Below are 27,279 nucleotides of genomic sequence, written 5' to 3'. Positions count from 1 at the left end.
AAAAATTTATGTTTTGCCATCTTGCTGTATTTAATGCAATTAACCATCGAGCATGGATTTTCACCAATAAATTAGGCCGTACATTCCTAATGTAACATAGGCAAAGACTATCAAGCTGGCATGCTATCCATCCCTGTCAGCTGCCACATTTCATTTTGACTGTGATATTAAATAAATTTAAAAATTATAACTATAATCAAGTAATTTATAAGAATTCATAATGGTCTTCTATTTTATCAACACCCTTTCTTTAGTCCTAGACTTTCAATAATTGTATTTTTAAATATATCTTATGACTTTGTTCGTACACTTAAACCTTCAAGTCTTCTCCTGGCTGTGTCCACTAGCTATAAATCGCGAATTATTCATTGTGTAACCTTTCCTCCAGAGTACTGATAAGGCATTTACTGTTTTTGTCAATGTTAGTGTATGAACTTACGAGCTAGTCCTATAAAACTACCAAAGATTACCACAAAGCGAAACTTCATAAAGGTTGGGCAGTAAGTACCTTTCTTTGGTTTCGTCTCCCTTTCTTCAGGCAGCAGAACTAGCATCAGCTCCGAGCTCCCGTGAATTATGGAGTCGTCATCTTCTCGAGGACTCAGGGGTGAGCTGTACTGTTCTCTCCCCGTTTCCTTCGTGTCGGGCTGTTCGGCACTTTTTTTTAACGCTGGCACTGGATGTGTAGTGTTATCTGGTATTCTTTCATGGCTACCATCTTTATTCTCGTCCATTCCTAATATTAAGGGTGGTGTTAGGAGTTTCGGGGTGGTCTTAAGCTCTTTATCTTTGTAATATGTTTTAAATCCTGCATCAGTTTCCTTTTCGTTTCCTATGCTCTTTTTTGTGATGTTAGTGTTGGGGACATTTCTACTCTCCTCAAGTGAACTTTTTGAAGATGCTTTTAATTCCATCGACGTGTTAGTATTTAACGTTTCATAGCTCGTCTTTTTGGCTGAAGTCTCGATTTTTTTAGAAGTATTAAGATCACGTGTATCATCGACTATCCTCTTCTGTTGACTTTCTTTCTCTGCGGGCCTTTTTCCAACCAGCCTGTCGTTTTCTTTGGTGACTGTGCTTGGCAGAGAGTCAGTTTTTTTAAACTGAGCACCAGATATTTCTTCATTTGATGTACCTTTTTTTGATACATTTTTTGGAATAACGGAATTTCTATCCGTCTGCAGAGTGCCTGCGGATGTAGTTCTCAGATTTATTTCTTTTGACATCCTATTTAGTTCGCTCTGCTTCGAATTTTTTTCTTCCCTGAGCCGATTCTCCATATCACCCATGTTGATGCTTCTGCTGCGAGTTGGGGCCTGCAACAACCTGGAAGTGCAGAAATTGGTCAGAAACATCCTTAACCACATAATTCTAGAAGCTTCATACGAACGAATTTTAGAACAGAAGCTGATAAAACGGAAGAAAGCGTTATTGCAGTGGTTTGTTGCATATCAAAGATAATGTGGGAGTTGACACAAATACATGAACACAAAAATCAAGCCAAAAATAGCTATTGTATATGAAACACACCAAAATACACACATAAAGTTAGAAAACACAGAGACACAAGACAATAAAATCATTAGAATGGATAAGCAAATGGAGGACCGACAGAAAACAATGTACATAAATGTATGCAAACAACTCTGAACGAGAAAAATTAAGAACTCCCAGATGACAACAATGCGAAAACATACATACAAAACACCTAGACAACACAAAGAACACAACATGCGCTACCACCCTTGTTACTACGATGAAACAGTAGCAACTGTTTTGGGTGGTAAAATATGTTTTTGTCTTCAGCCATTATCAAGGACTTATTGTGAACTCCATAAATATAAATCATACAGATTTTAATCATTGACCTTTCCTTTCATCCTACAGTTAAAGGCAGAATGATATCTCATGATAACAATACTATTCCTCTGAGGTGTATGTAGCAATTGAAAAAGTTATAAATGCTTTTCTGTAAGATCATGTATATAATAACTCCAAAACAAATGCCTTCCTACATATTTAGTTAAGAAAAAGGTTAAGTTTCCGGTCTAACCACAGAATACTTTAGAATACCAAAGAAAAAATATCAACTGCGTATTGTCATTCTACTCTTGTAAATGGCTACAGCAGAGCACTTTAATTAAAAATTGCCAGCCAGCAGATGTAGCTTCAGCACTAAAGTCAGGATGTGTCACGAAAGTATCCGATTCACGTTAATATGAAAATTTCTTTATCTCTTTCCGTAAAAATGATACCAATTAGACATGTTATCAGTTGGTGTCATCAGCCCAAACTAGAATTTTGTTCCCCTTAAACCCTTTTTATGAAATTGTCCCTAACTAGGCAACAAACTATTTAAATCTCTCTTTATTCTTCAATTCATGGTAATTTAATCTGTCCTGTCGTAATTAGATAGTCATTTCGCTGGAGCTGGCCTGAACTAGATACTGATTTCCCATTCTCTGATAATATCTTACTCTTGATTTGCTTAAACCAGTCCTAATTGGATGAAATGAACCATTTTTGTGGAACCAGGCCCTGGCTGTGTGAAAATGCCATGGAATGTGCTGGTGGAAACCAGGCCCCGGTGGTTTCGGCGCGCGGGTGGATCAGGGTGAGCCTTACCCTCGCCTCGGGTCGGGAATGAAGATGACGTCGGACTCGGGGCTCGGGTCGCTGACGCCGCACGGGTTGTCGGCCTTCACCCGGAACCTGTACTCGGACCCTTCGATGAGGTCGCCCAGCGTGGTGGTGAGCTGCCTGCAGGTGGCCGCCTTCAGCCACACGTTCCAACCCAACTGCACAAGCACCACGAGCGCCGTGCGGCAGTACACGTACCACCTGCGGTTGGCGATGACGGTCAGTGGTTCAGCATCACGCGGAGGTGTGGCACGGTGGCAAAAACCCAACTTTGCCTCAGGACTTCCCTCGTCTTTTCATGATTTCATTTAGAGGTTCTAATTGTTTACCCATGATCATAGACTCACTGACACACACGGTCTACATGCATATATGTCCACGTGACAAACATATCTGAGGCCTCCTCCTTAAAAAGACTGGATCCATCCCTGAATGCTCAGTGACTCAAAGGTAACAAATACTGAAAGCAAATTTGTTATTTGGAAACCAAGAATCAAAAAGGCGATAAGGGCGACATTGACTCCATTATCATTTTCTACACACAACTTAACTCATGAGCAGATTTAATGTCATGCTGTAAGCAGCAACGGGACCTACAATGACGACCCTAAAAATGTAATTTGACTACAAAGTTTTCATGTACGTATAGTGATTGAAAGATCATGATTGTTGGTGGACATTGAGTGACTTACTCTGTAGTACTCCACGATGTATGTCTCGATCCTGAAGCCCCCGTCGTCCTCCGGCTCCGCCCAGGACAGAGTGAGTGACCTCCCCAGGATCATGGCTATCTGTGGCTTACCCGGCGGCAGAGGTCGGTCTGTAACTCATTTTCTTGAGAGCTTGTTAAAACCTCTTACACACATGCCTGTGGGCTTACTAACTAAACACTATGGTAATGTTCACCTCAATGTGCAAAACCTTGAAGTACCAGGCAGTCTTTCAAACTGTGTTCTGTATCCATGCAGTTTTAAAAGACGAACATAATATTTAATGATGAAATTGTAGGGATGAATGATATTTTATCAACTACTCATAATTACTTTTAAGAGTCTGGATACAATTTATGATACTATATAAATTGTAATAGTTTCCGAAGTAGTAATTTTTTAAATTTAAATTTAAAGGTTTAATTTTAATGATGTTTAACATCTATAGGTGGATGCAAATGTCCTGAATTGCTTTCCGTTTTCAAATAATGGAAACTATAGTTCATTTACATATTGATAAATCATTTTTAAACCAAACATAGTGTGTCTTGTGAAGAGGATAAAATTACTGCAGGATGAAAGACGCAAAAACATTTGTTACATGTAATATTTCACGACATTCTAGAATACAAATGTTTGCATACTTGAATGATACTTTTTGTAGTATCACGGGTTTTTTGAAACGCCCTTAAAGACTAGAATTCAAAGACCAACCACTAAAACTTCATCGGAACGAATTCCTAGAAAAAAAATAGAAAATATGAAGGCCAGTTTATGTTTTTGATTTTTTTAAAAAGATTTTTAATGTGTATAACTTACAAATACCAGCCCTTATTTGCATATTTAATAACGTCTTTCAAATGTAATGCACAATATGGTTTTAGTTTGAAAAGGGTACCTACTGTAAAAGTTGGCCAAATTGCACACAAACCTGTTTTTTTTTATTTATTGAAATTTTTACTAAATATATTTCTTTGGACAGTATAAGTTAATTGGAACACGTTCGTCAGTTGTGGAAACAACATCTACCTTACGAATAACCTTCATTCAGCTAGTCAAATAAAATGTTAAAATAATGCGTCATGCGATACATTGAATAAGAATAGTATTTGCAAAGATGGGCTTAGCTTTGTGTGAAAAACAAACTGTAGTGTTTCCTTAAAACTGAAATGAAAATTGAAGTTTTATAATCCAGCATGAAGGGTAATGCCGAGATCTTTAGTTCACGAGTGACAAAATAAATCCCGTCACTCAGGGGCGCAACAACAGTGGGGGGGGGGCAAGGGTATTTTGTCCCCCCCCCCTTCTGAAACCTTGAAGTGGGGGCAAATGGGGGCAAATAAAGTCCTGTGTAATCAATTTTTAGATAATAAAACTGCTTAAATAGCACCATTTTCCACCTTGAAATACAAATTTTCCCGGGGGAACCCCCGCTTCAATAGAGGGGATAGATGATTATTTATAAAAAGGTATATTGCCCCCCTTTTGGAAATGTAGTTGTTGCACCCCTGCCGTCACTGTAACCTTCACCCACCTGTGACGGTGACGGTGAACGTGGCCACGTCCTCGCCCAGCCGGTTGGTGGCCTTCACCTTGTACTCGCCGCTGTCGGAGCGGCGCGCGTCCACCACCCGCAGCGACGACGACCGCTCGGTGTCGCGCACCTCGTGGCGGCCGCCGAACTTGACCGGCCGGCCCTCGTGGCTCCAGGCCACCCTCGGCAGCGGCCTGCCCGCCACCGACACCTTCAGCCGCAGCATCTCGTCCTTCTCGAACACCAGCCCGTCCTCGTACTGCCGCGGTAGGCGGATGGACGGCGGCGCTGTCGGAAAACACCGGCCGTCGTGATCCCCCTCGCCAGGAACGGCCGAACGGTGGAGCGCAACCAACCAACCAACACAAACATCTCCCCGAATAGCGAAACGACCAGTCAGACGGAACTCCTGCACAGCACGTTAGTGGCCAAGTGGTGACAAGTCAAATGTATTTTATGTTATGGAACACAATCGGGCAACCACTGCCTGGATGTGAAACCAACCAACACAACATCTCCCCGAATAGCGAAACGACCAGTCAGACGGAACTCCTGCACAGCACGTTAGTTGACCAAGTGGTGACAAATCAAATATCTATGTTATGGAACACAATCGGGCAAACCACGGCCTTGGATGCGAAACCAACCGACACAACATCTCCCCAAATTGAGAAATAACCAATCAGATGGAACTCCCGTACAGCATATTTGTGACCAAGTGGAGAGAAATCTAATTATTTCCAATATAATTTTCCTCACACGTCTACGTGATGGAACACAATCGGGCAACCACTGCCTGAAGGCGAAACCAACTAACTCATTATCTCCCCGAATCGCGAAATGACCAATCAGATGAAACTCCTGCACAGCATATTAGTGACCAAATGGAGAGATGTCAAATTATTTCCATCATCATTTTCCTCACATGTCTTTATGTGTTGGAACACAATCGGTCAATCACTGCCTGAAGGCGAAACCAACCAACACAACATCCCCCCAAATTGCGAAATGTCCAATCAGATGGAACTCCTGTACAGCATATTAGTGACCAAGTGGAGAGACATCAAATTATTTCCAACATAATTTTCCTCACACATCTTTATGTGTTATGTGACCACGTGCATATTGACATAGGCAAACTCGTAGAATTTTCATCCAAGCATCAAGCATGCATTACCTAACAGGTACTGTAGCTTCCATGGACATTGGCTTTTGGGTAGGAAAAAATGGAGGGTTAGTGAAATGCTGGAACTAAGAGACAAGGTCAGTTTAGGACTGAGTAATCTAAGTACATGTTTGTTGTTGATGATGTCATGTTTTTAAGTTATTGCATTAACAGCAATGTAGAAGTAATAATTGAGATACCAGATCCACAATGATGTAAAAAAATTCTGTGATTATTAAAATATTTAAAACTTTTTGTGAGAATTTTAACGAGAAAAAGCATCAATACTGTTACCGCTTTATAGGCTATTAGATCACGGATCACTGTTGCAATGTATACAGGTGCAGACTAATGCATTTCAAGGAGATAATTTATTTAGGTAGTTTGAAGAAGTGCTTACTCATTAAATCTAAGCAAAGTCCCTCAATCGAAAATGACATGTGGTGCCTCGGAATAGAGAGTTAAGGGAGTATTTACATATGCGAGGAAATATGAGAGACGATCATATTTAGAGTTCTGGGACATTCATTGATTGAACGACACATAAACTCGAACACTTCATTGTTTCTGCAAGTTTTCAATTGATCGATAGTTCTGACATAGGCCGAAGGTAGTTTAAACCAGCAGCAACCGATCAGACGAATCACATACGGTTATTTTAAAGACAAAGATGTCTTCTCTCTAGGACATAAACCAAAGAAGAATAGAGAAAATTCCGAGAAAATACAACACAGTCAATTCTTTGGTTGGTTCACTTACTGTGCAAAACTGAAGATGAATTCGCTTCTGGATAAGAAGGCAGTGGCTTAATGTTTGGGGTGACGAAATTCCATCAATATGTAACCAATATGTAACACCAATATCCTTTACTATAGTAAGTAAACAAAAGCCATCATTATGCCTGATAGAACCGAGGAAAAAATTGCCTGACATCATATTTCCAGAGCTTTCGTGTTGGAGTTTGTAGCCAGGAAACAATATTGGAGTTTCTGATGGAGCAGTTTTTTCCCATTTTTCTTGCTTGAGAAAATCCTAGGTTTGACCCCGACATACATTTCCTTGGCGAGAGATGCGAAACATGTCCACTTACCACTGGGACAGGTGCAATGGTTTCACCTGCAAGTACTGAAAGTATCAAGAAGTTGTTATAAATGAAAAACTTCCAAAATCTACATGTGTTTTGATTTCTAAAACAACAAAAAATCATATTATATAACTCTCTCAATTTTTGAATAAATATCAAGATTAATGTTACGACAGGATAAGTTAGACTGATAGCATCAATAATTAGTATTTAACAGAATCAACCATATGGGTGTGTTTGGTGAGAATATTGTGCTAAAATGCATTAATGCTATCATCTATAAAGTTTCAGTGGTAATTTGTTCCATTTGCATATATATATGTATAAAATGTGCGTGTGAGTAAGGACATACCCTCTATCTTGAGCCTCGCTCTGGACACGGAATGCCCCAGCCGGTTGGTGGCAGAGCACTTGATCTCGCCCTCGTCGCCGAAGGACGCCTGGAATATGACCAGCATGCTCTGGTCCTTCTCGGTCACTATCCTCATCCTGCGGTCGCTGAACACCTCGCTGCCGTCCTTGTGCCAGGCGATGGCGGGCGTCGGGTGGCCACGGACCACCGCCACGAACTCCACCTGCACCGGGACGTGCGTCAGTCCATCCGTCCATCCATCCATACAATCACACCCATCCGTCCATCAATCCATACATCCATCCACCCATCCGTCCATCCATCCACCCGTCCATCCATCAATACATCCATCCACCCAACCATTCATCCAACCATCCACCCATCCATCCGTCCATCCATCCTTCCACCCATCCGTCCATCAATCCGTCAATCAATCCACCCATCCACCCGTCCATCCATCAGTCCATCCATACTTCCATCAATCCATACATCCATCCAGACTAGAACCCATAAGGTTACACAATCATTTGAGAGCGTAAATTTGTTAGTAGTTTTTCTTAGTGACCTTAATGATCACTACCCAACATTGTGTTGAAATCGGTTCATTATATTTGCAATGAAATGACATGCGAATGAATAGCGAGAAACCATTTAGGGTGTAAAGTAATAAATATATAATTTAATCCCAATGGAAATATTTGTTTTAACCATTGACTTTGTGGCCCTGAGTTATCAATAAAGTCGAAATTGGTTCTCAGAAATGTTCACTTTATTTTAATTTTGAATTTACTATAACACCAATCTTATTTTAAAACTTGTTAAAAAAATTATATTTATTTATTACTGTGTAATGTACATATTAATTACATAGGCTTTCAATATCAGTTCATACAATTTTTTTTTACTGTACCCATACATTATTATGTTTGGGAAGATTTCAGTATCTGATTACCTTAAGAAGGTACACATCATGTATTGGATCATTTGTGAAAGATATTTAACCTTTGAAGTACCAATAAATGTACGTAAAATACTGGAAATATCCATATGAAACATAACTCAGATGTATTGGCAGATGCAAAAGGACAGTTCTGTTACTGGTGTACACATTAGAAGTAACCAAACTTGACTACCAGAAACAGAGTGCTGTATGCATAATAAATCTAAAACATAGTTTGTAACAATCTCAATTGCTGAAGGAACAGCTTTATCGTACCATCAACCCATAATATAAAGATAACTATATTAATTGTTTGTATGGGTTGTGGACACCGAAATTTGTTCCTACATCATCCCCCCCCCCCCCCAAATCAGTAACAAACCTTTGCAATTTAGAGCATTGGAGTATAATTATCAGTAATTTCTGTCAGAAAATGACCCAAATTCCACTTGAATACAGCTTGTCTTCCAAATGTACGAACCGATATCTTTACGAGTGTTTCCAGGCACGACCGTTCACAGAATTTCATTTCGGGGTCGATAGACCCACTAGTTTTTATTCTGGAATACATTATTTTAAGTTTCCTTTGGGAATATTAATAGTGTACGACTAATAGAATAAATGTGTGCACTACTAAAGGATGTTAGGGCAGTACTTCAAAATCCAATAAGCTTTACCTATATAGTAAGCTTTACCTATATAATAAGCTATACCTAGCCGCACATGGGTAACACTGTTATCTCGGTGATGATATAAAACTGTTCGCCAGAACGTTGGACGTTACTTGGCAAATTAATAGTTAGATTCCTCGTCAGTATTGAGCCCGCTGTTTGTTTTCTAATTGTTTCCTTTTTGATGGTGGGGATAATAGAGTTTTTAGGAATTCTGGTGGGGAGGATACGTCCCTGCTTTCATATATCAACGCCTTCTCGAGAGCCCGCTGTTTGTTTTCTAATTGTTTCCTTTTGATGGTGGGGGTTATAAGAGATTTTAGGAATTCTGGTGGGGAGGATACGTTTCTGCTTTCATATATCAACGCCTTCTCGAGGGCCCGCTGTTTGTTTTCTAATTGTTTCCTTTTGATGGTTGGGGTAATAAGAGTTGATAGGAATTCTGGTGGGGAGAATATGTCCCTGCTTTCATATATCAATGCCTTCTCGACTGGAACTAAACAATTCCCGAAAGTCCAAGAGCCCTCCCCAGGTGAGCTTGAACGCTCCCCGCCGGCCGGCACGAACCTTGTCGTTCTCCAGGGCCACCATGTCCTTGAGCTCGAGCACGAAGTGGGGCGCCAGCGCGCCCTGCCGCGACAGAGTCACCGTCAGCGGCTCGGACAGCTCGCTGGGGTCGGACAGGCCGGCGCAGTTCTCGGCGCTCACGCGGAACTGGTACCTCCAGCCGGGCTCCAGGCCGCTCAGGGTCACCGCCGTGCCGACAACGAGGTCCGGGGTGGCGCGCACCCAGTGCGGGGACCCCGTGCGGCGGTGCTCCACCAGGTACCCTGGTACCCGGAGGTCAGACCCTCTTTGCTGCTGCTACTGCTGCTGCTGCAGGTCGGGAGGCATCACCCGCACCGCTCCCAAACGTTACTAATGTCGAAGGAAGCATACATCTAGAGAGGTTGTCCAAAAAGAAGGTCCCATTTCCAGTTCCACTAGAGACCGGAAAAATTCACATATTCATTTCACGATATGCTAGACTCCAAACAACTGTACTTTTATATTGCTTCTGCAATGGGCTTACAGTAGGGACCGGAAAAATTCGCGGGTTCAATGACCTTTAGGACGAACTCCATAGTTCTACGTACACTCGGTGAAATGCCACACCACTCATTGGCTGCTGTCTTGCGAGACGTCCCACCTAGCAGCCTGTGATTCGATAAAGCTTTGGGTTGGGTTGTTTCTCTCATTTGGGCCCAGAGTCATCCAGATGAGTTGTTGTGAACCAATAGCAGAGGCAGCACTGAGGTGTGACGATTTGTATTTTGGCCTATCGCGCAAATGGATTTGCGAAATTTTCCGGTCTCTACATAATGTCGGAGGAAGCACACATCAAGAGAGGTTGTCCAAAAAAGAGGGTCCCACTTCCAGTGATACATTACAACAGTTTAGATGCTTTTTAAATGTTAACCTACTTCAAACAAAAATTTGTAAAGAGGCATAGGCAACGCAAGCCGGGCATTAGCCGGTGACAGAGCAAAGAAGGTCACAGTTCCAGTGGTACATTATAACAGTTTAGATGCTTTGTAAATGTGAACCTACTTCAAACAAAAATTTGTAAAGAGGCATAGCAAACGCAAGCCGGGCATTAGCCAGTGACAGAGCAAAGTAGGTCACACTTCCAGTGGTACATTATAACAGTTTAGATGCTTTGTAAATGTGAACCTACTTCAAACAAAAATTTGTAAAGAGGCATAGCAAACGCAAGCCAGGCATTAGCCGGTGACAGAGCAAAGAAGGTCACACACAGTTCCAGTGGTACATTATGACAGTTTAGATGCTTTGTAAATGTGAACCTACTTCAAACAAAAATTTGTAAAGAGGCATAGCAAACGCAAGCCGGGCATTAGCCGGTGACAGAGCAAAGTAGGTCACACTTCCAGTGGTACATTATAACAGTTTAGATGCTTTGTAAATGTGAATCTACTTCAAACAAAAATTTGTAAAGAGGCATAGGCAACGCAAGCCGGGCATTAGCCGGTGACAGAGCAAAGTAGGTCACACTTCCAGTGGTACATTATAACAGTTTAGATGCTTTGTAAATGTGAACCTACTTCAAGCAAAATTGTAAAGAGGCATGGCAACACAAGCCGGGCATTAGCCGGTGACAGAGCAACACTCCTCGGCTCGCCACGGTGACAGGTGACCCTGCCTCAGGGGTGGGAAGGGGGGGGGGAAGAGACCTCACCTCGGACGGGCGCCCCGCCGTCGTTGACAGGAGGCTCCCAGCGCAGGGTCACCAGGTCCGGCTGGTTCTTCGGGCTCCCTGGGGCGATGGCCGGCTTGCCGGGAGGAGCTGGTGGCACTGCAAGATCATTAAAAAATTTATTCATTCGCTATTTTTTTGTAAGTCATGCTTCTTCAAGCACGTTATGGGGAAAAAAAAATTACGAGAGCAAATATTTTTTTTTTGCGCCATGCAACGAAATTTTCACATGATAAGAAAAATTTTACATGCAAATAACAATTATATATGTGTTTCTAAATCTTATAATTTAATGATGGTCAATGTACACTGGTCCATATAATTTAAAGCATTTATTATTAAAATAAATGCTAGTGATAGAAACCGCGTTTATTTACTTTTTAAATTATATTTATAAAGTGAGGTTGTGTTCTCGTATTCATAATACATTTTCATTATAAATTATAACTTTTACAAATATTATTTAATAAATGTTTAAACTTTATTAATTAAAAGGAAATTCTATATATTTCAGTTTCATTAATTATTAAAATTTATTTCGATTATTTTATTAAATAAAATAATTAATCATATTCACATGTTTATGTTAATATTGGATACTGAGTAGTAATATACTTCATTTTTTTTTTAATTTCATTAAATTTACACTTCACCAACCGCATTTATATCATCCAATCCATTTTACTGTTTTATTTCTGTTACTTATTTCCATGCAAATTTAAAGTTCTTTATAACGTCAAGTAGGTATAACTTCTAACGCACGTACATAAGTAAACGCACACACATATATATATATTTTTTTGCTGTGGTCCTACAGAACCGCACTTTGCAAATGTCAACTCATTAAAATGTATACAGCCAGGGTCTCTAAGGGCGGTATTCCAAGACGTTCGGGTGGGGTAGCGAATAAGCGCTGCCTTGTTGGATACAACCGTAACCTAACTCGCTTACCGTATTACAGAACGTGTCCAACCCGAATCCCAGTAAGGAAAGAAATCTTCCACCATTTTAATAAACGGAAAAAAAAATACTAGAAATAGCAGCACCAAACGCCTAAAAATAGAACCGCCTTTCTAATTTTCTCAAGCACTTTTTAAGTTGCTATTTTTTTTTGTTATGACCATTAAAGTGTACGAAATTTATTCCAGGATAATTTCGCTACCATGAAGTTTCATTTGGCACACCAACACGCTTGGTACGTCTCCCGATGATCACAAAAATGACTACTACGACTTAATGGCATCAGACACGTGTCTGGACGAAAACAACGAAAAGGTGAGCTCTGCGCATGCGCGGAATTTGGGCAGCAAATCGGCAACGGAACGAACACCAAAATCCGCTCTGGCCGTGTCCTATCGTACACTATGAATACGGTTAATACCCAAACCCTTATTTTTATTTTTTGTCTTGGAATACCGACCTAAATCCAGCGTTGCCATTCCAGGTTAGAGATTTTGCTGAATTATTTTTATCGAACGTCAGTATACAGAGTGTGACATTAAGTCTCCGTGTAAATGCTGGAAGCGGTTACTAACTTCATTTTGGTGTTCAGGAAGATGAACTAATTGAAAAGAGATGCCACTTACGAAGGATGAACGGACCGACATAATTTTGTTGTCTGGGAGTTGTACCACCCGTCATGTATGCGCGTACTTTTCAGTGAAATGCGCAGAACGCAGATAACCCACGACACCGTGGAAAAAAATATTAAGAAATTACTTAGGCAATGCAAGCAGATCTGGAAGACATTGTCACGACACCGTCACTTGTTTTGGAAGACATTTTCACGACATTGTCACGCGTGTGAAAGACATTGCCACATATCTGGAATACATTGTCACTTGTCTGGAAGACATTGTCACGACATGATCACGTGGCTGGAAGTCGTCACGACATTGCCACGTGTCTGGAAGACATTGTCACACGTATGCCGAAATTTGTTAGAGCTATTGTCATTGTGTGTCCACATGGAAGGGAGACATGTGGAACATATAATGTAACTGTAGCATCATATGATGACATTTTTAAGAATAAAAAAGAACATTAATCACCATTTTCACAAATTGTATGGAGATTTTTGACCCAGCCAATAAATTTGATGTGAAAACAAAATCAGTAAGCTTTAGTTGTGAAATGTAAACTGCAATAAAAAAAATCAGCTGAAATTAAAATTAACAGTAATTATAACTTCGAGCGAACTACATAGCCGGCAGCGCATGGTAGCCAAGAATCCACCCCAAAAGAAACATATTAATGCGAGCGGTTGGATTGGTACTGGATTACAGCCATTTAGTGCCGGATTAAAGATATTTCCCTACATGTATGAATACATTACACCTCTAAGTTATGATCGAGAAATCAATTGCAAGCATTCCTACAAAAATAGCAAATTGTTATAATGCTATAATTTCGAGATTAAAATTAAATTTAGTTTATTTGTGCAAGGGGCAGATCAAGAAATACGACACACACATCCACACGAGAAAAAAAACACTTTAAATTAAAATGTTGATCTCATGAGTTTTTTTTTTTTTTTTTTACTTTCTTTGGGAAGTAGGCTTACATATAAAAACTATCACACGGGTTGTGAGGCCGAAATACACGTCAAGAAGTAAAACTTCACAGATAGAGAGAGAATGTGTGTGCAAGTATGCGAGTGCGCCACGTGTAAAACAAGCAAGTTTTGTAAGCCTACAAATATGCAAGAATGTCGAGTGTTTTGTACACAAGTGTGCGAGTTCGAAAATTGTGCAAATATTCCAGTTTATGGTAAAAATATTGAAACATGGACATTTGAGCGCTACTCCTGGAGCCCTTCCCCCACTTCTACCATCGAGTGCCCCAATCTTTTTTTCGTCGCACTTCCCGTCGCCCTCAGAGAGTGGTCACTTTTGCTGTACACGCGCGATGACGTTGTCCGCCTGGATCTGTGCTGCGAGGAAGTTTTAACTTCCGAGACTTCTGCCGGTGAAGGTGGGCAAAGATACTTAACCGCCCCCCCCCCCCACCCGGGGACAGGGGGACGTTACCACTACGCCGAAATACCATAACGCAGAATGTCAAAATTGACCACAAAGCCGACAGCTAGAAAACTGCTGTGTAGTACCACAACACCGAAATAACAACTGAATGAATTTATGTGTGTTTTTTAAATGTACCTTAACGCCTAAATACCACAATCAAACCTATCCTTGCCTAACCTAACCTAGTCTAACCTAATCTAGTCTAACCTAACCTAACCTTTGTGGCAGTCCTGCAATGGCATTTTTCAGCGTTAGTGTATTTCAGCGTTGTGGTAATTCGGCGTTGTGGTACACAGCAGTTTTCTAGCTGTCAGCGTTGTGGTCAATTTGGCATTTCGGCGTTGTGGTATTTCGGCGTTGTGATAATTCGGCGTTGTGGTAATTCGGCGTTGTGGTACACAGCAGTTTTCTAGCTGTCGGCGTTGTGGTCAATTTGGCATTTTTCGGCGTTATTGTACGTTCGGCGTTGTGGTATTTCGGCGTTGTGGTATTTCGGCGTTGTGGTGCGTCCCCGGGGAGGGGAGGGACGGCGACAGGGATGCCTCTTCGCGGTGGTCGACGCTGGCTCGGTGCAGTCCATCACCTGGCTATTTCCGTGTCTCTTTGTTGGCCAGCGGGCGGCTTTGAGCCACGGCGCCGCTTCGGCCGAAGCTGGTCTCACACGACGTGTTGTGTGAACACCCCTCGGAACATTCCTCGGAAGATGTGCCATGAAATGATTCAAAGCATAATCTTCGAACGTACGCCACTGCCAGGGGCATGCATACACATATATATATTTTTTCCCCGCAAAAAAATATTTCGAGGCTAGTTAAGGGTTAAAAATCACTTGAATGTATATATTTTTTATTATTGGTTGAGTTAGAACACCGATCACAGTAACTAAGAAAGGAAGCCAAAGCGTCCAGAGTGGCTCGGTCAAAAAAAAAAGAAGTAATTAATGGCTTCTCTCGCAGACGGCCACCAATTGCCAGGAAGAAATCGCTCGCGAAGGCACACCATATTGCAGTCAAATGGACGTTAAATTTGCTTTCGCGATGAAGACCTGCCCCCTGGCAATTGGCTAGTCTGCACTGGACGTCACAAAGAAAAGCCTAAGAGCGGGACAAAGAAATATGAATACAAAAAAAAATTGGTTGTCTGTAAAGTCGGTTTACGGACGATAGTTTAACGTGACGTCATAGCAAAACATTGATGAAATGATTGCATACTTTTATGAATAAAATTGAATCATTTTTATTGAATTATCACTATTTTGTATGGATACAAAGAAGGAGTGAAATGAAATCTACAATTTAATTGATACATTTACTTTTATTTGAACTCATTAATTCAAATATGTTTATTACTTTAACGAAAAGATTATTTTAACTATAACTTTTATACATGTTTGCTATTTAACTTCTTCCAATCTGTGTTATTCTGTTAAGGATATGACGATGATAGGAAAAGTAGGAAACGAATGGGAGTGTTTCAAGTTTAATGTGCCTCGAAAAAGTAAATCGATGGTTGTTTCAATCGAGTGGAAGAGAGATAGATGTGGCGCAAGCGTACAATGAGCGTAACGGTACAACTCGTGACGGGACAATGTGCGTAATGGGACTATGAGTCATCCTTTTTCTTGCGTGCAGCCGGCGTTCATCGATTTATTAGACGTTGTCACGTCAAAACACTCGGAAAACAAGCCGAAATCTACAGATGTCAAATGTTTGTGCCTTATGGCGGGAACAGATCTCAGTCCCCCTAAAGTCACAATTGTTTTGTTTGTTTGTTTTTTTGCCTTGGGAAGACTACTGCGTTTGTCTGTTGTGTTGTCAGAAAAAAGTTTGTAATACTAAAAGATTTATATTGTCATTTTTCCATAAATGAAAAAGGTTTTTTCGAGATAATACTGAATATTTCTTATGAAAATTCGCGTATCATTTTATATTTTAATTGATGTTTCATTCAAGTTATTTTTTAAACCATGGAAAATATATAATCGAATATTCATTAATTGATCTTTATTTTGTTTTAGGTATGCTTATTAACGTGCGCAGTCAACAATGGAAAGCTATATTCAGGGAAAGGTTTACAGATAACACTTAACTATTGGACACGGCATAAAATGCTCGGGGTAAGAATCAGAACCCTGGTGTAAGTGCGGATAAAAAAATATTTTTTTTTGTAGTGCTACAGTTTGTTTTTCACGTGAATGTACAACAAATATTGGTAGATTCACTTGAATGTTTCGGTCCCATTGGGGGGAAAAAAAACTACGGGAAATTCGGCTCATGGGAGCGGACTGCGACACGTGTGTCTCTTCGTTGGTGCAGCAGCAGCTTCTTCTCCCCTTCCCCCTATCTACCCTTCTCCGTCGCAAGTCCTGCTTTCCTGTGCCTCGCCCCCCCCCCCCCCTCCACAATCTCCTCCCTTGACGGGCCGGGGCAAACACGAGGTGACGCGATCAAACAAACAACGGCAGCCGTCGGGGCAGACGCTCTGGTCGGGCGTGTGCGCGCCTCTCCGGCGAGATCTCTCCACCGATCTGCCGGCGGGACTTACGGGGACGCACCACAACGCCGAAATAACACAACGCCGAACGTACAATAACGCCGAATGCCAAATTGACTACAACGCCGACAGCTAGAAAACTGCTGTGTACCACAACGCCGAAAAACATTAACGCCAAAATATGTCATTGCAGGACTGCTACAAAGGTTAGGTTAGGTTAGGTAAGGTAAGGTTAGGTTAAGTTAGATTAGGCTAGGTTAGGCTAGCCTAGGTTAGGTTAGGTTGTGGTACATTTTTCGGCGTTACTGTATTTCGGCGTTGTGGTACACAGCAGTTTTCTAGCTGTCGGCGTTGCGGTCAATTTGACATTCAGCGTTATGGTGTTCGGCGTTATTGTACGTTCGGCGTTGTGGTATTTCGGCGTTGTGGTAACGACCCGACTTCCCACTGCGGTGATCCACCCGAACGTTCAAAAACAAAAACCACGACGTACAACCAACTTGCAAACAATCTAAACCCTCCACTTCAGTCGACATCCCCCCCCCTCCACCCACACAAAACCTAACCTCATTCCTCCTTCGCGACACCTGCGCTTTTGCTCATTTTCGTTGCGGTCTGAACGGTCGTCGCCGGACACCGTCAGAATTCTCGGACTCGTTTCGCAATAGCCTAGTTTAGGGACCGGAAAAATTCGCGGGTTCAAAGACCTGCAGGATGAACTCCATAGTTCTACGTACACTCGGTCAAATGCCACCCACTCATTGGCTGCTGTCTTGTGAGACGATCCAGCGTAGCAGCCTGTGATTCGATAAAGCTTTGGTTGGGTGTTTCTCATTGGCCAAGAGTCATCCAGGAGAGCTGTGAACCAATAGTAGAGGCAGAACTGAGGTATAACGATTTGTATTTTAGCCTATCGCGAAATGAATTCGCGAATTTGTCCGGTCTCTAGCCTAGCATCATCAAAAAAACGCGTTCACCTTCGTTGTCGCTTCGGAGACTGGGCCCGCGGTTTACCTGAAGGACTTTTGAGCCGATTAAAAAAAAAACCTGAACAAAAGAATTGTCCCAGTTAAAGGGCGCCATCTACCCAGATACACACACACACACACGGTGTGAAGAGCTTCAGGAAAAACCCAACGCGATTTCAAAACTACTCAAGATATCCGAGTGGGGTCTGTTTACGGCTGAGGGCCTAAAGAAGTTTTTTCCCCGGATTACGTTTTTTTTTTAAAATGTATTTTTTAAAGAGTTAAAATGGCTGAAAGGTTTTTTTTTGCAGAGTAATTTTCAGGCAGAAAACAACCGGTAGAGATTCTTAAAAGCACTTACGGAACATCATTACCTTCATATCTCCGCCATATAATGTTACGGTCACCGCTCAAATTTCACAGTTGTCCTGTGCACGACGAGAAGACTGCTACCACGCTAGAAGCACCAGCGAGCGTTCCGCTCATCATCCCGACTCACTGACAAATAGGTATACACTCAGACTAGACGGGCTCCTTGGCAGCAGAAACGTTTCAAAACAATGTTTCACGAAAAAAAAATTGTATTTTAAATTTTACTCTCATCGCGCCCAAAGAAGTTTCACTTCAAAAAATATTTAGTTACACAAATTAAAAAAAATTACTCACATAACACTGTTCAACAATACCTTTGAATATATATACTGTATAGAAGTCGCGAGTGGATAGGATTTACTCTACGTTTTTCAAAAGCGTAAGATGAGCAGCTTGGGAACTTCACCGCTGCAGTGCGCTACCGTAACGCCCTGTATCGTCTTAGTTGTGATTTACACGTTAGAGCGCAGCACTGTCGCCCGCTGTCATTCCCCGCACCCCTCACCAATCATTCACTGCAGCTCAAGTTCGTTCAACGGGAGGGGGAAAGGGTGTTTGAAGAGTTCGACACTTGTCCACCAGGGACCACCACAAGTCGATGCCCTAAAGATGGTGGCGATTGCGGCGGTGAATTAACCAACTACCTCAAAACCGTATTAGAAGTTTTAACCTGGGCTGGCGACTTCTATACAGTATATATATTCAAAGACAATACTGATTTGCACAAGTAATTAAAACTATACATACTTGAAAGAACGTCATTTTCTTGCAAATATGGTCCGTGGCACGGTTCCCAACAATAAGCTCAAACCCCCGTCGTGTTGCTCTCTTGTCAAAACACTCCCTTACTAGACGCCAGCAAATCTGGGGTGTCGTCAGGCGCAGACGTAGAGGAAGGACGTGTCCACAGGAGAGAGAGAGAGAGAGAGAGAGAGAGAGAGAGAGAGAGAGAGAGAGAGAGAGAGAGAGAGAGAGAGAGAGAGGCACGTGCACCGGCCTGGTTCACGGTGAGTTATTCCTGGTGCTCGAGTGTGTTCTCACAACACTGGGCCAACCGCCGCCTTCGGATCCAGCAGTCAAGTTGAAATATGACAAATACCTTTGAATATATATACTGTATAGAAGTCGCGAGTGGATAGGATTTACTCTACGTTTTTCAGAAGCGTATGATGAGCAGCTTGGGAACTTCACCGCTGCAGTGCGCTGCCGTAACGCCCTGTATCGTCTTAGTTGTTATTTACACGTTGAGAGCGCAGCGCTGTCGCCCGCTGTCATTCCCCGCACCCCTCATCCATCATTCACTGCAGCTCAACGTCGTTCAACAGGAGGGGGAACGGGTGTTAGAAGAGTTCGGCATTTGTCCGCTAGGGACCACCACAAGTCGATGCCCTAGAGATGGTGGCGATTGCGGCGGTGAATTAACCAACTACCTCAAAACCGTATTAGAAATGTTAACCTGGGCTGGCGACTTCTATACAGTATATATATTCAAAGCAAATACGAAGGGGCATGCAGATTTCGCGAAAAGATTTCGAGACAAGCTGAAAGTTAAAAAAAAACTGTAGCATCGTCTGTGTTAAGTGTTTGGGTGAGTTTCTCCCAGAAAGTAACAACACCAATCACAGTAATTCAGTGCGAAAGCAAACGCGTCCTGAATGGCTCGGTCAAATAAGGCAACGACTTCTTTCGCATACGGTCGCCAATCACAAGGAATAAACCACGGGTTTGGGTATACATTGTTGCAATCTATTAAGCGTTCAGATCTTTTCGCGAAAAATTCCTGCCCCTACAAATACGAAATCTCTGCTTTTCAATGCGTCTACGGTTTGGGTGTCTGTTCTAATAGGTGAAAGCCTAAGATTCACAGGGATGAGAGCCACGCCCAAACAGTTCCGAAAGTCACCGAAGTTTGCCGACCGCTCGTATAAAAAATATATATATATATATTGCAGAGATTTATATATTGAACGGTAACAGAATACTTAAAATAACGCTAACCTAATCTCACCAACGTTAAATTTTATGTACGATAACCTAACCTTATCTACGCTCACGAAAAATAATAATAAAAGATTTTTATTTATTTCACTGTCCGAGCCTAACCTAACTTTTGACTTCGGTTAACTTCGGAACTGTTTGTGTTGTGGTTATAGCTCTCATCCATATGAACTGTAGGCTATCCGTTCTCATAGCAATTGGTTGCCAAAATAAACCGTAGTTGAATGAAGGCTATTTCTTAACGCTCGTTTATTAACTTGAAAGGTAACTTGCGAGGAGTAAGCTTTGCTAAAGGCGGTAACTTCTCGTGAGTCATCCAGTCGGCAAAAAAAAAAGAGAGAGAGAGAGTTCATAACCAGCCCGCTGGTCTATTCTCATCCGTGAACCAGAAATGCAGTAACTCGGTGAACCTGTCCTAAGACATCATATCTCGCGTTCCTATACGCTACAGGCTTTTCATTCACAGGTATGGGGCTTAATGTGTAAGAGGTTACAGTTATACGAATCTGGGTACTGTCGTAATTAGTATCAACACGTACGTAAACATTGTCAGTACTTACGCCAACGAGCCAAAAATTAAAAATAAATAAAAAATAATCTCTTACCAAGGTGATTTGGGTACATGATTAAATTTGACAACCAAACACTGGAATTTCGAGCTCAAAATTGGTCACATATTAGTGCTTAATTTATGCCGCAGAAAGCAGAATGTGTACTATATTACAAAAAATTCATATCATACAGTAAATTGGTCAGCAAAATGACCAATTTTTCTACGGCACGAATTATTACAAATAGAGCACTAATTTTTGACCAAGTTTAACTTCGAAAGTCCGAGGACCATAATTTTTTGCTTACATAGTTCAAATACTGAAATTTTTGACTGTGAGCAGCACACATTGATCACTATTTCGTGACATGATCTCAAAATATTGATATTTTCAATGGGTGTTCAACAAATTGACGTCAAGTGGATGACCATCTTTCTATATGCTATGAAGTTTTAGGTAATGTAGCACAAATTCTGTTTCCTATACACAAATTTAGCAAACATTTTTCAAATTTTGAACTCGAAGTTAAAATGTGTGGTCGCCAACTTGACACACGTGATTCGGATTCTATCCCAACTACAAAATCTCGGGAAGATATCAATGACTGGTTTCACTCGCCATTTTACGGTAGGTATCACATTTTTAACTCTTTTTTTTTTGTTTTAGTGAAATTTTCATGCCTGTTCCACTCTACAAGCGCTGCATATTTTATTTCGCACAAATACTATCTCCAAATGTACTAAACACGCATTTTTTTTTTCGCAAGTGGAAAATGTGAAGGACTTTTGAACGCCAATCACGAAAACGAACCGTGTAGGTTTAGATATATTTTAGTTATCCTCGCCAGCAAAATGTCACCAAATACATAATACAAAAAGATTAGTTCCGTACAGCTCTATACTAACAACACAGGCAAGAGTGTGCAAAAAAAACTTGGTAGCACGGAGTGACGCCAGAGTAAATTGTGTTAGTTAATAGTTTAATAATGTATTCTATTATCCTCGGAGAGTAACATATTTCACATCTATTAGGAAATTTGAAGAACTGGAATTTTGTGACGATAAAATAAAAAAGAAAAGTTTTGTTAAGAGATAAGAGGAAGTTGATTTTGCTGTCATGATGATGTTTCGTATTATGTAAGTACACCAGGTTTTCACATGTTAAAACTTTCACACAGCGGCCGAGTGGACGAGGACCAAGATCGCACACGTGCGCCGAGCACAATATGGTCGCACGCTATTCTCGACTTTACGACCCTCCGTCGCGCTTATCGCCGGGAACCGCTTGCAAGCGAGTCACTTTCAAGCGCACGACAACGCTTAGAGACGCACGCGCTATGGGATGGAGACCGGAAGAAATTGCGTTTGATCGCAAGCATGACGGAAGGAAGTTTCATCCGTAAACAGAATATGTGTTCACCAAACTCTCGATGTAAAAGCCACGGCCCCACACAAAGGGCGCTATTGCTCGCTACGTTCGCGATGTTCGCCACGCGAGATAGAATACAGCCAGCTGCGTCCCATGTGTCACACTGGCCACACAAAGCTGCGTTCGCTGAGGTCGCTATGTTGGCGAAGTCACCAGGTGTTTTTTCCAAAACGTCGCCGACTTCGCGCATTCGCAGATAAACAAAAAAAACCTGTTTTCGCACGTAATTGTGCTGTACTTTTGTTTTTGCTTTGAATTAGTATCATTTCGACGGAAATTTTGATTGAATAAGTACGAAAATCCTTGTTCATGGAATAAATGAAGGAAGGATATGCCGGACAATGTCCGGGGTTTGATTTAAGGGGAATGCTATCAATCTGAGTTGTATTTATCTTGAAATAATCCAAAAATTTGGCTTCGTCCTCACGAAACTGCTTCATCAAATGATGAACTTCTCCAAATTCATTTCTTTTTAGTTCAACTTCATGAGCCCATCTCTTTTTACATTGGAATCATCACTCGAATCCTGCGGCATGCGTCTCTCCGACATCGCGAACTGGACTATCTTGTCTGGCCGCCTGGCGCGGCGAACATAGAGTAGCTTACTGTGTGGCCTCGGCTTTAGTGGCGCAGGATACCATCCTGCGAACTACACCCGGTTGGGATAATCTGCAGGAATAATGTTCTGCAGTCTCTGCGAATTGAACGGAAGCATCAAAATATCCCAGCAAACCCTCGCACGGCAGTTCTCTGGAAAGTGTTTGTGCGAGGAGCGAGTGAAGTGGTTCTTGGTGCGTTCCCCACTCGTCGCTGAACACAACATTCTCCCGACCCTGGTGTTGGCGCCGTCCGTCTCCAAACTTGCGGTCTCCTTCAACCGTCGGTCCACAGGAACCAGCATGGTGTGCAGAGGTTGCCATATGATAGGGTGTCGCTTACAGACTCCAAATAACAGGGATGCTTCAATTAGATGCACTTTTATTGAGGTTTTTTTTCCCATCGATTTAGAATCCTTCAGATAAACTGTGGTCCAGTATCCGAAGCAGCGGTGGGGACGCACCACAACGCCGAATTACCACAACGCCGAAATGCCAAATTGACCACAACGCCGACAGCTAGAAAACTGCTGTGTACCACAACGCCGAAATACACTAACGCCGAAAAAAGTCATTGCAGGACTGCCACAAAGGTTAGTTTAGGTTAGACTATGTTAGGTTAGACTAGGTTAGGTTATACTAGGTTAGGTTAGGCTAGGCTATGATAGGCTAGGTTAAGTTAGGTTAAGGCTAGCCTACAAATGATTTAGCACAGAAAATAGCACACGCACTCGCACAGGGCACACGCACAGCACAGAACTTCAACCTACAATTAAATAACACACGCACAGAGAAATCGGAAGTTTATACAAAATATTTACGAAAATTAAAGGAAGTGCAGCGAAGGAAAAATTGGTAGCCTTGTCAGAGGAAAACAGCTGATATATGTGTTTATTTGTGTTGCGCGCGCTATGTGAGATGAATGGAAATGAAAAGAATTTGGTTTAAGGTAGCAAAAATCACAATTTCCCTCCAGGTCTCTGAACAATCGTACACTTCTAACCTTAAACAGAGTATCCTTCGAAAGGGTACGATGTTACAGACCTTTACATTGTAGCCTATGGCATGTTTACGTATTTAACACTTTTTTCTGCACAGGAACTTTCTATCTGTAGTTCTAAAATGCTATAAAAATCGTAACTATATAACTAAAAAATGTAAACAACACTAAATGAAAATATGTCGTTTTGGCGCCATTAAGGTAAACTGGCATAAAAATAATGTGAAACACTGAATTAAAATATATGACGCCTTGCAAGGTAATTCTATTCATTTACAGAATAAGTACTTACAGTTGATATGAACTCCTTGTTTGCACAAGGCATCAACGATCGCCTGCCACGCATTTTTCTTGGCTTCTTCATTTTTGAACCCTGCCAGGGTTTTATCAAATAAAATTGGGGTAAATATGTAGAGTAGCTGTATTTGGGGGGAAAAAATGTTAAAAATCCGAAAATACTTTTATTATATGCTCTTTTACTTCCTCTTTTCATTAAACCCAGCGGAGATAAGAAATTCCAAATACTTTAGGAGATATCGAATTTTTTAATTTTCATAGTTGGACGATATTTGTAAAAGAAAATTTAAAAATTCCGAAAATTATTTTATTCTATGCTCTTTAACTTCCTCTTTTCATTAAACCCGGCGGAGATAAGAAATTCCAAATACTTTAGGAGATATCGAATTGTTTAATTTTCATCACAATACCTGTGTATTTATGCGGCGTGCATAATTGTTTCTTGTTTACGAGTATGAAAAAAAAAATTTTCTTGCAGCGTTCACCATTGTTTACCTGCCTCTAACTTAGGTGAGTTTTTAACGTTTCAAATTTTAATGTTTTATTTGTTATTTGGATATTGTTGCGCAAGTAATAAATTTAAAAAAAAATTACGTGAGTTCCTACTGTTCATCCTTTCTACCGGTTTGTTTTGATTTTATTTTATTTTTTATTTCATTCATAGACCATACAATGGTATAGAATATGTAAAAAAAAAATACAAATAAACATAAATACAAACACACAAACAGGTACAAGAACAGTATTAAAAGCATTAAAAAATTAAAATAATATAATATAACAGCTGATCTTCCATGAATAAGCACCTATTATATATTATATATAAAAGAAATTATATATAAAAGAAAAGTCATACATAAAAAAAATTATGAAGCTACCTCCTGTTCATAATCGTCTATATTATAAAAAGCCTTATGTGCTAAATAAAGAAATAATTCCTTTTTAAATAAATTATATTGGTCCATATTTTTTAGAACTGATGGTAATTTATTGAATAATCTAATACCAATGTCAGGTCAGTTACATTATAAATACTTTAAAACTAAACAATCATTAAAATTAATTCATATTATTTTCAATGTCCGTTTAGTTTGAAAGTATTTATAATGTAACTGACGTGACCTAATCAACCATTTTAATTAATTAGGCATTCACGAACACACGGCAAAATAAAAAAAATTGTGACGTTCGAATGATAGTACAGGTCTTGTATTGCAAAATAAAAACGGCGATATCTCCTAAAGTATTTGGAATTTCTTATCTCCGCCGGGTTTAATGAAAAGAGGAAGTAAAAGAGCATATAATAAAAGTATTTTCGGATTTTTAACATTTTTTTTCTCGCAAATTCCGCTACACTACCTACATATTTACCAAAATTGGTTTGCTTTCAACCAGGCAAACTAAACTTATGTCGAAATTAGTCTCTTCATTCATGTTGAAATTGAAGGAGACTATTTAACTTCCCGCGCCTAATATCAAAACAATAATGTACAAGTCTAGTCAAATTACGTACGCATTTAACATTTACAATTGTGCATGACCTCGGTGGTAACCGAGTTTTCATTGGTCAGCGAGCAGCGCACAGCGCACACGCACAGAGAATATTAAAAGTTGGTCAACTTTCTGTGCGTCGATCCTGTGCTATTTTCCCGTGCGTATGCTGTGCTCGAGTGTAGGTGGCGCAATTCAAAAACTTCGTTTCTATTTTCTGTGCGTGTGCTATTTTCTGTGCTAAATCATTTGTAGGCTAGCCTTTAGGTTAAATTACGCTAGGTTATGTTAGGTTAGGTTTTGATTGTGGTATTTCGGCGTTAAGGTACATTTAAGAAACACACAAATTCATTCAGTTGTTATTTCGGCGTTGTGGTACACAGCAGTTTTATAGCTGTCGGCGTTGTGGTCAATTTTGACATTCGGCGTTATGGTATTTCGGCGTTGTGGTAACGACCCGTTTTGGGTTCCATCGCACCACGAGTTTGAATCTGCGGTATTTTCCCGTTCTCTCGGTATCGCTTGCCGTGCAATCTTTGACCAGGTAGTCCGTGTCCCTTCGTTTCTCCGTATACGAGAGCTTATCTACAGGTTCTGGCTACGAGAAAACGTATATCATAACGTCTGTCACAACAGGCACCCTGTTGGCCATTTGCACCATTCCGCTCTTCGATCCGCGATCTAATGATCTTAGCCCAAGGACCATCCTTCTTAAACGTTCCGCCAACACATACTGGGACCACTTTATCTAAAACTTTGGCTGAAATAATTTTCGATGACAATAATTATTACCAAAAAGCATGAAAAAGGTTGAAATTAAAAAAATATATATATAAAATTTTTCATAGTTTCCAATTCGTCTGAATTTATTTTAAAGATCTTGATATTATCGTAAACCTTGGTGCAAAGCAATTAAATAAGACCCCTTTATTAGTTAAAGGGATTAAAATTAATGATTTAAGGCATATAATATGAAATTCGTTTTATATATTCAATGCTGCGTTATAAACAATTCAATGCTGGATACATTGAGTTAAAAATATTCTTAATATTTTCGATGTTTGGAAATTAGGCAAATATTTAATCGATCATTTTGTAATATTGGATAACATAAATATGCTACGTATATTAAGTTCTTATAATTTTCCAGAATTTTATAGAAGTTTCCAATAGAAAAATAGGTACCTCGAAATATACCTACGCCTGTAGGCTGCGCCGAAAACGATGGTTTGATTAATGTTATTTCACATGTTTTGTTAATTGTCATTTAGGTGTATTTTTAGTGTTTATTTGAATTTCGTACAGTGGTGATGTGATAGCCGACATATAAGGTGTATGCCCTGCGCGATGCTGTGATTCAGTTGGTATTGGCAATGGAATTGTCAAAGCGAGGCTATCAACTCCTTATCAAGTAAGGTATCGGTACAACTCATGACTACGGTTATTTTTGCATTTATGAAATACTTTTTTTCTCTCGAGATATTACTGAGCATTTGTTACAAAAATTGGGGCATAATTATATATTTTTTTAATGTTTAATTCGAGCATAATTTTTTTTATTATCGCGTGCCCTGTTGTCTCTGTCTTCTTCGCTTTGCTGTTTCGGTTGACCCTCAGTTCCGGGAAACACTGCAGGTATTAGTCCGCTGAGGCGACGGAAGACTACCATAATGACAGTATTCCACCTGGCCTCTTCGAAAAAGGCGGAAAAG

At 40.6% G+C, this 27,279-nt stretch overlaps 1 protein-coding gene across 1 annotated transcript in view; it reads right to left on the bottom strand.

The window, feature by feature from the left end:
- Positions 1-27,279, bottom strand: part of LOC134538269 (titin homolog) — a 46,876-nt gene that overhangs the window by 5,688 nt on the left and 13,909 nt on the right. Inside the window, exons 2-8 of the mRNA XM_063379436.1 lie at positions 11,333-11,449; positions 9,664-9,926; positions 7,486-7,708; positions 4,885-5,172; positions 3,333-3,460; positions 2,626-2,798; positions 509-1,326 (exon numbers count right to left, since the gene is read on the bottom strand). Of these exons, the coding sequence (XP_063235506.1) occupies positions 509-1,326; positions 2,626-2,798; positions 3,333-3,460; positions 4,885-5,172; positions 7,486-7,708; positions 9,664-9,926; positions 11,333-11,449 (2,010 nt within the window). The remainder of the gene's footprint in view (positions 1-508; positions 1,327-2,625; positions 2,799-3,332; positions 3,461-4,884; positions 5,173-7,485; positions 7,709-9,663; positions 9,927-11,332; positions 11,450-27,279) is intronic.

The sequence above is a fragment of the Bacillus rossius genome, chromosome 13 (assembly GCF_032445375.1).
Source record: "Bacillus rossius redtenbacheri isolate Brsri chromosome 13, Brsri_v3, whole genome shotgun sequence".
NCBI lineage: Eukaryota > Metazoa > Arthropoda > Insecta > Phasmatodea > Bacillidae > Bacillus > Bacillus rossius.
This window is presented reverse-complemented; position numbering and strand designations above follow the sequence as displayed.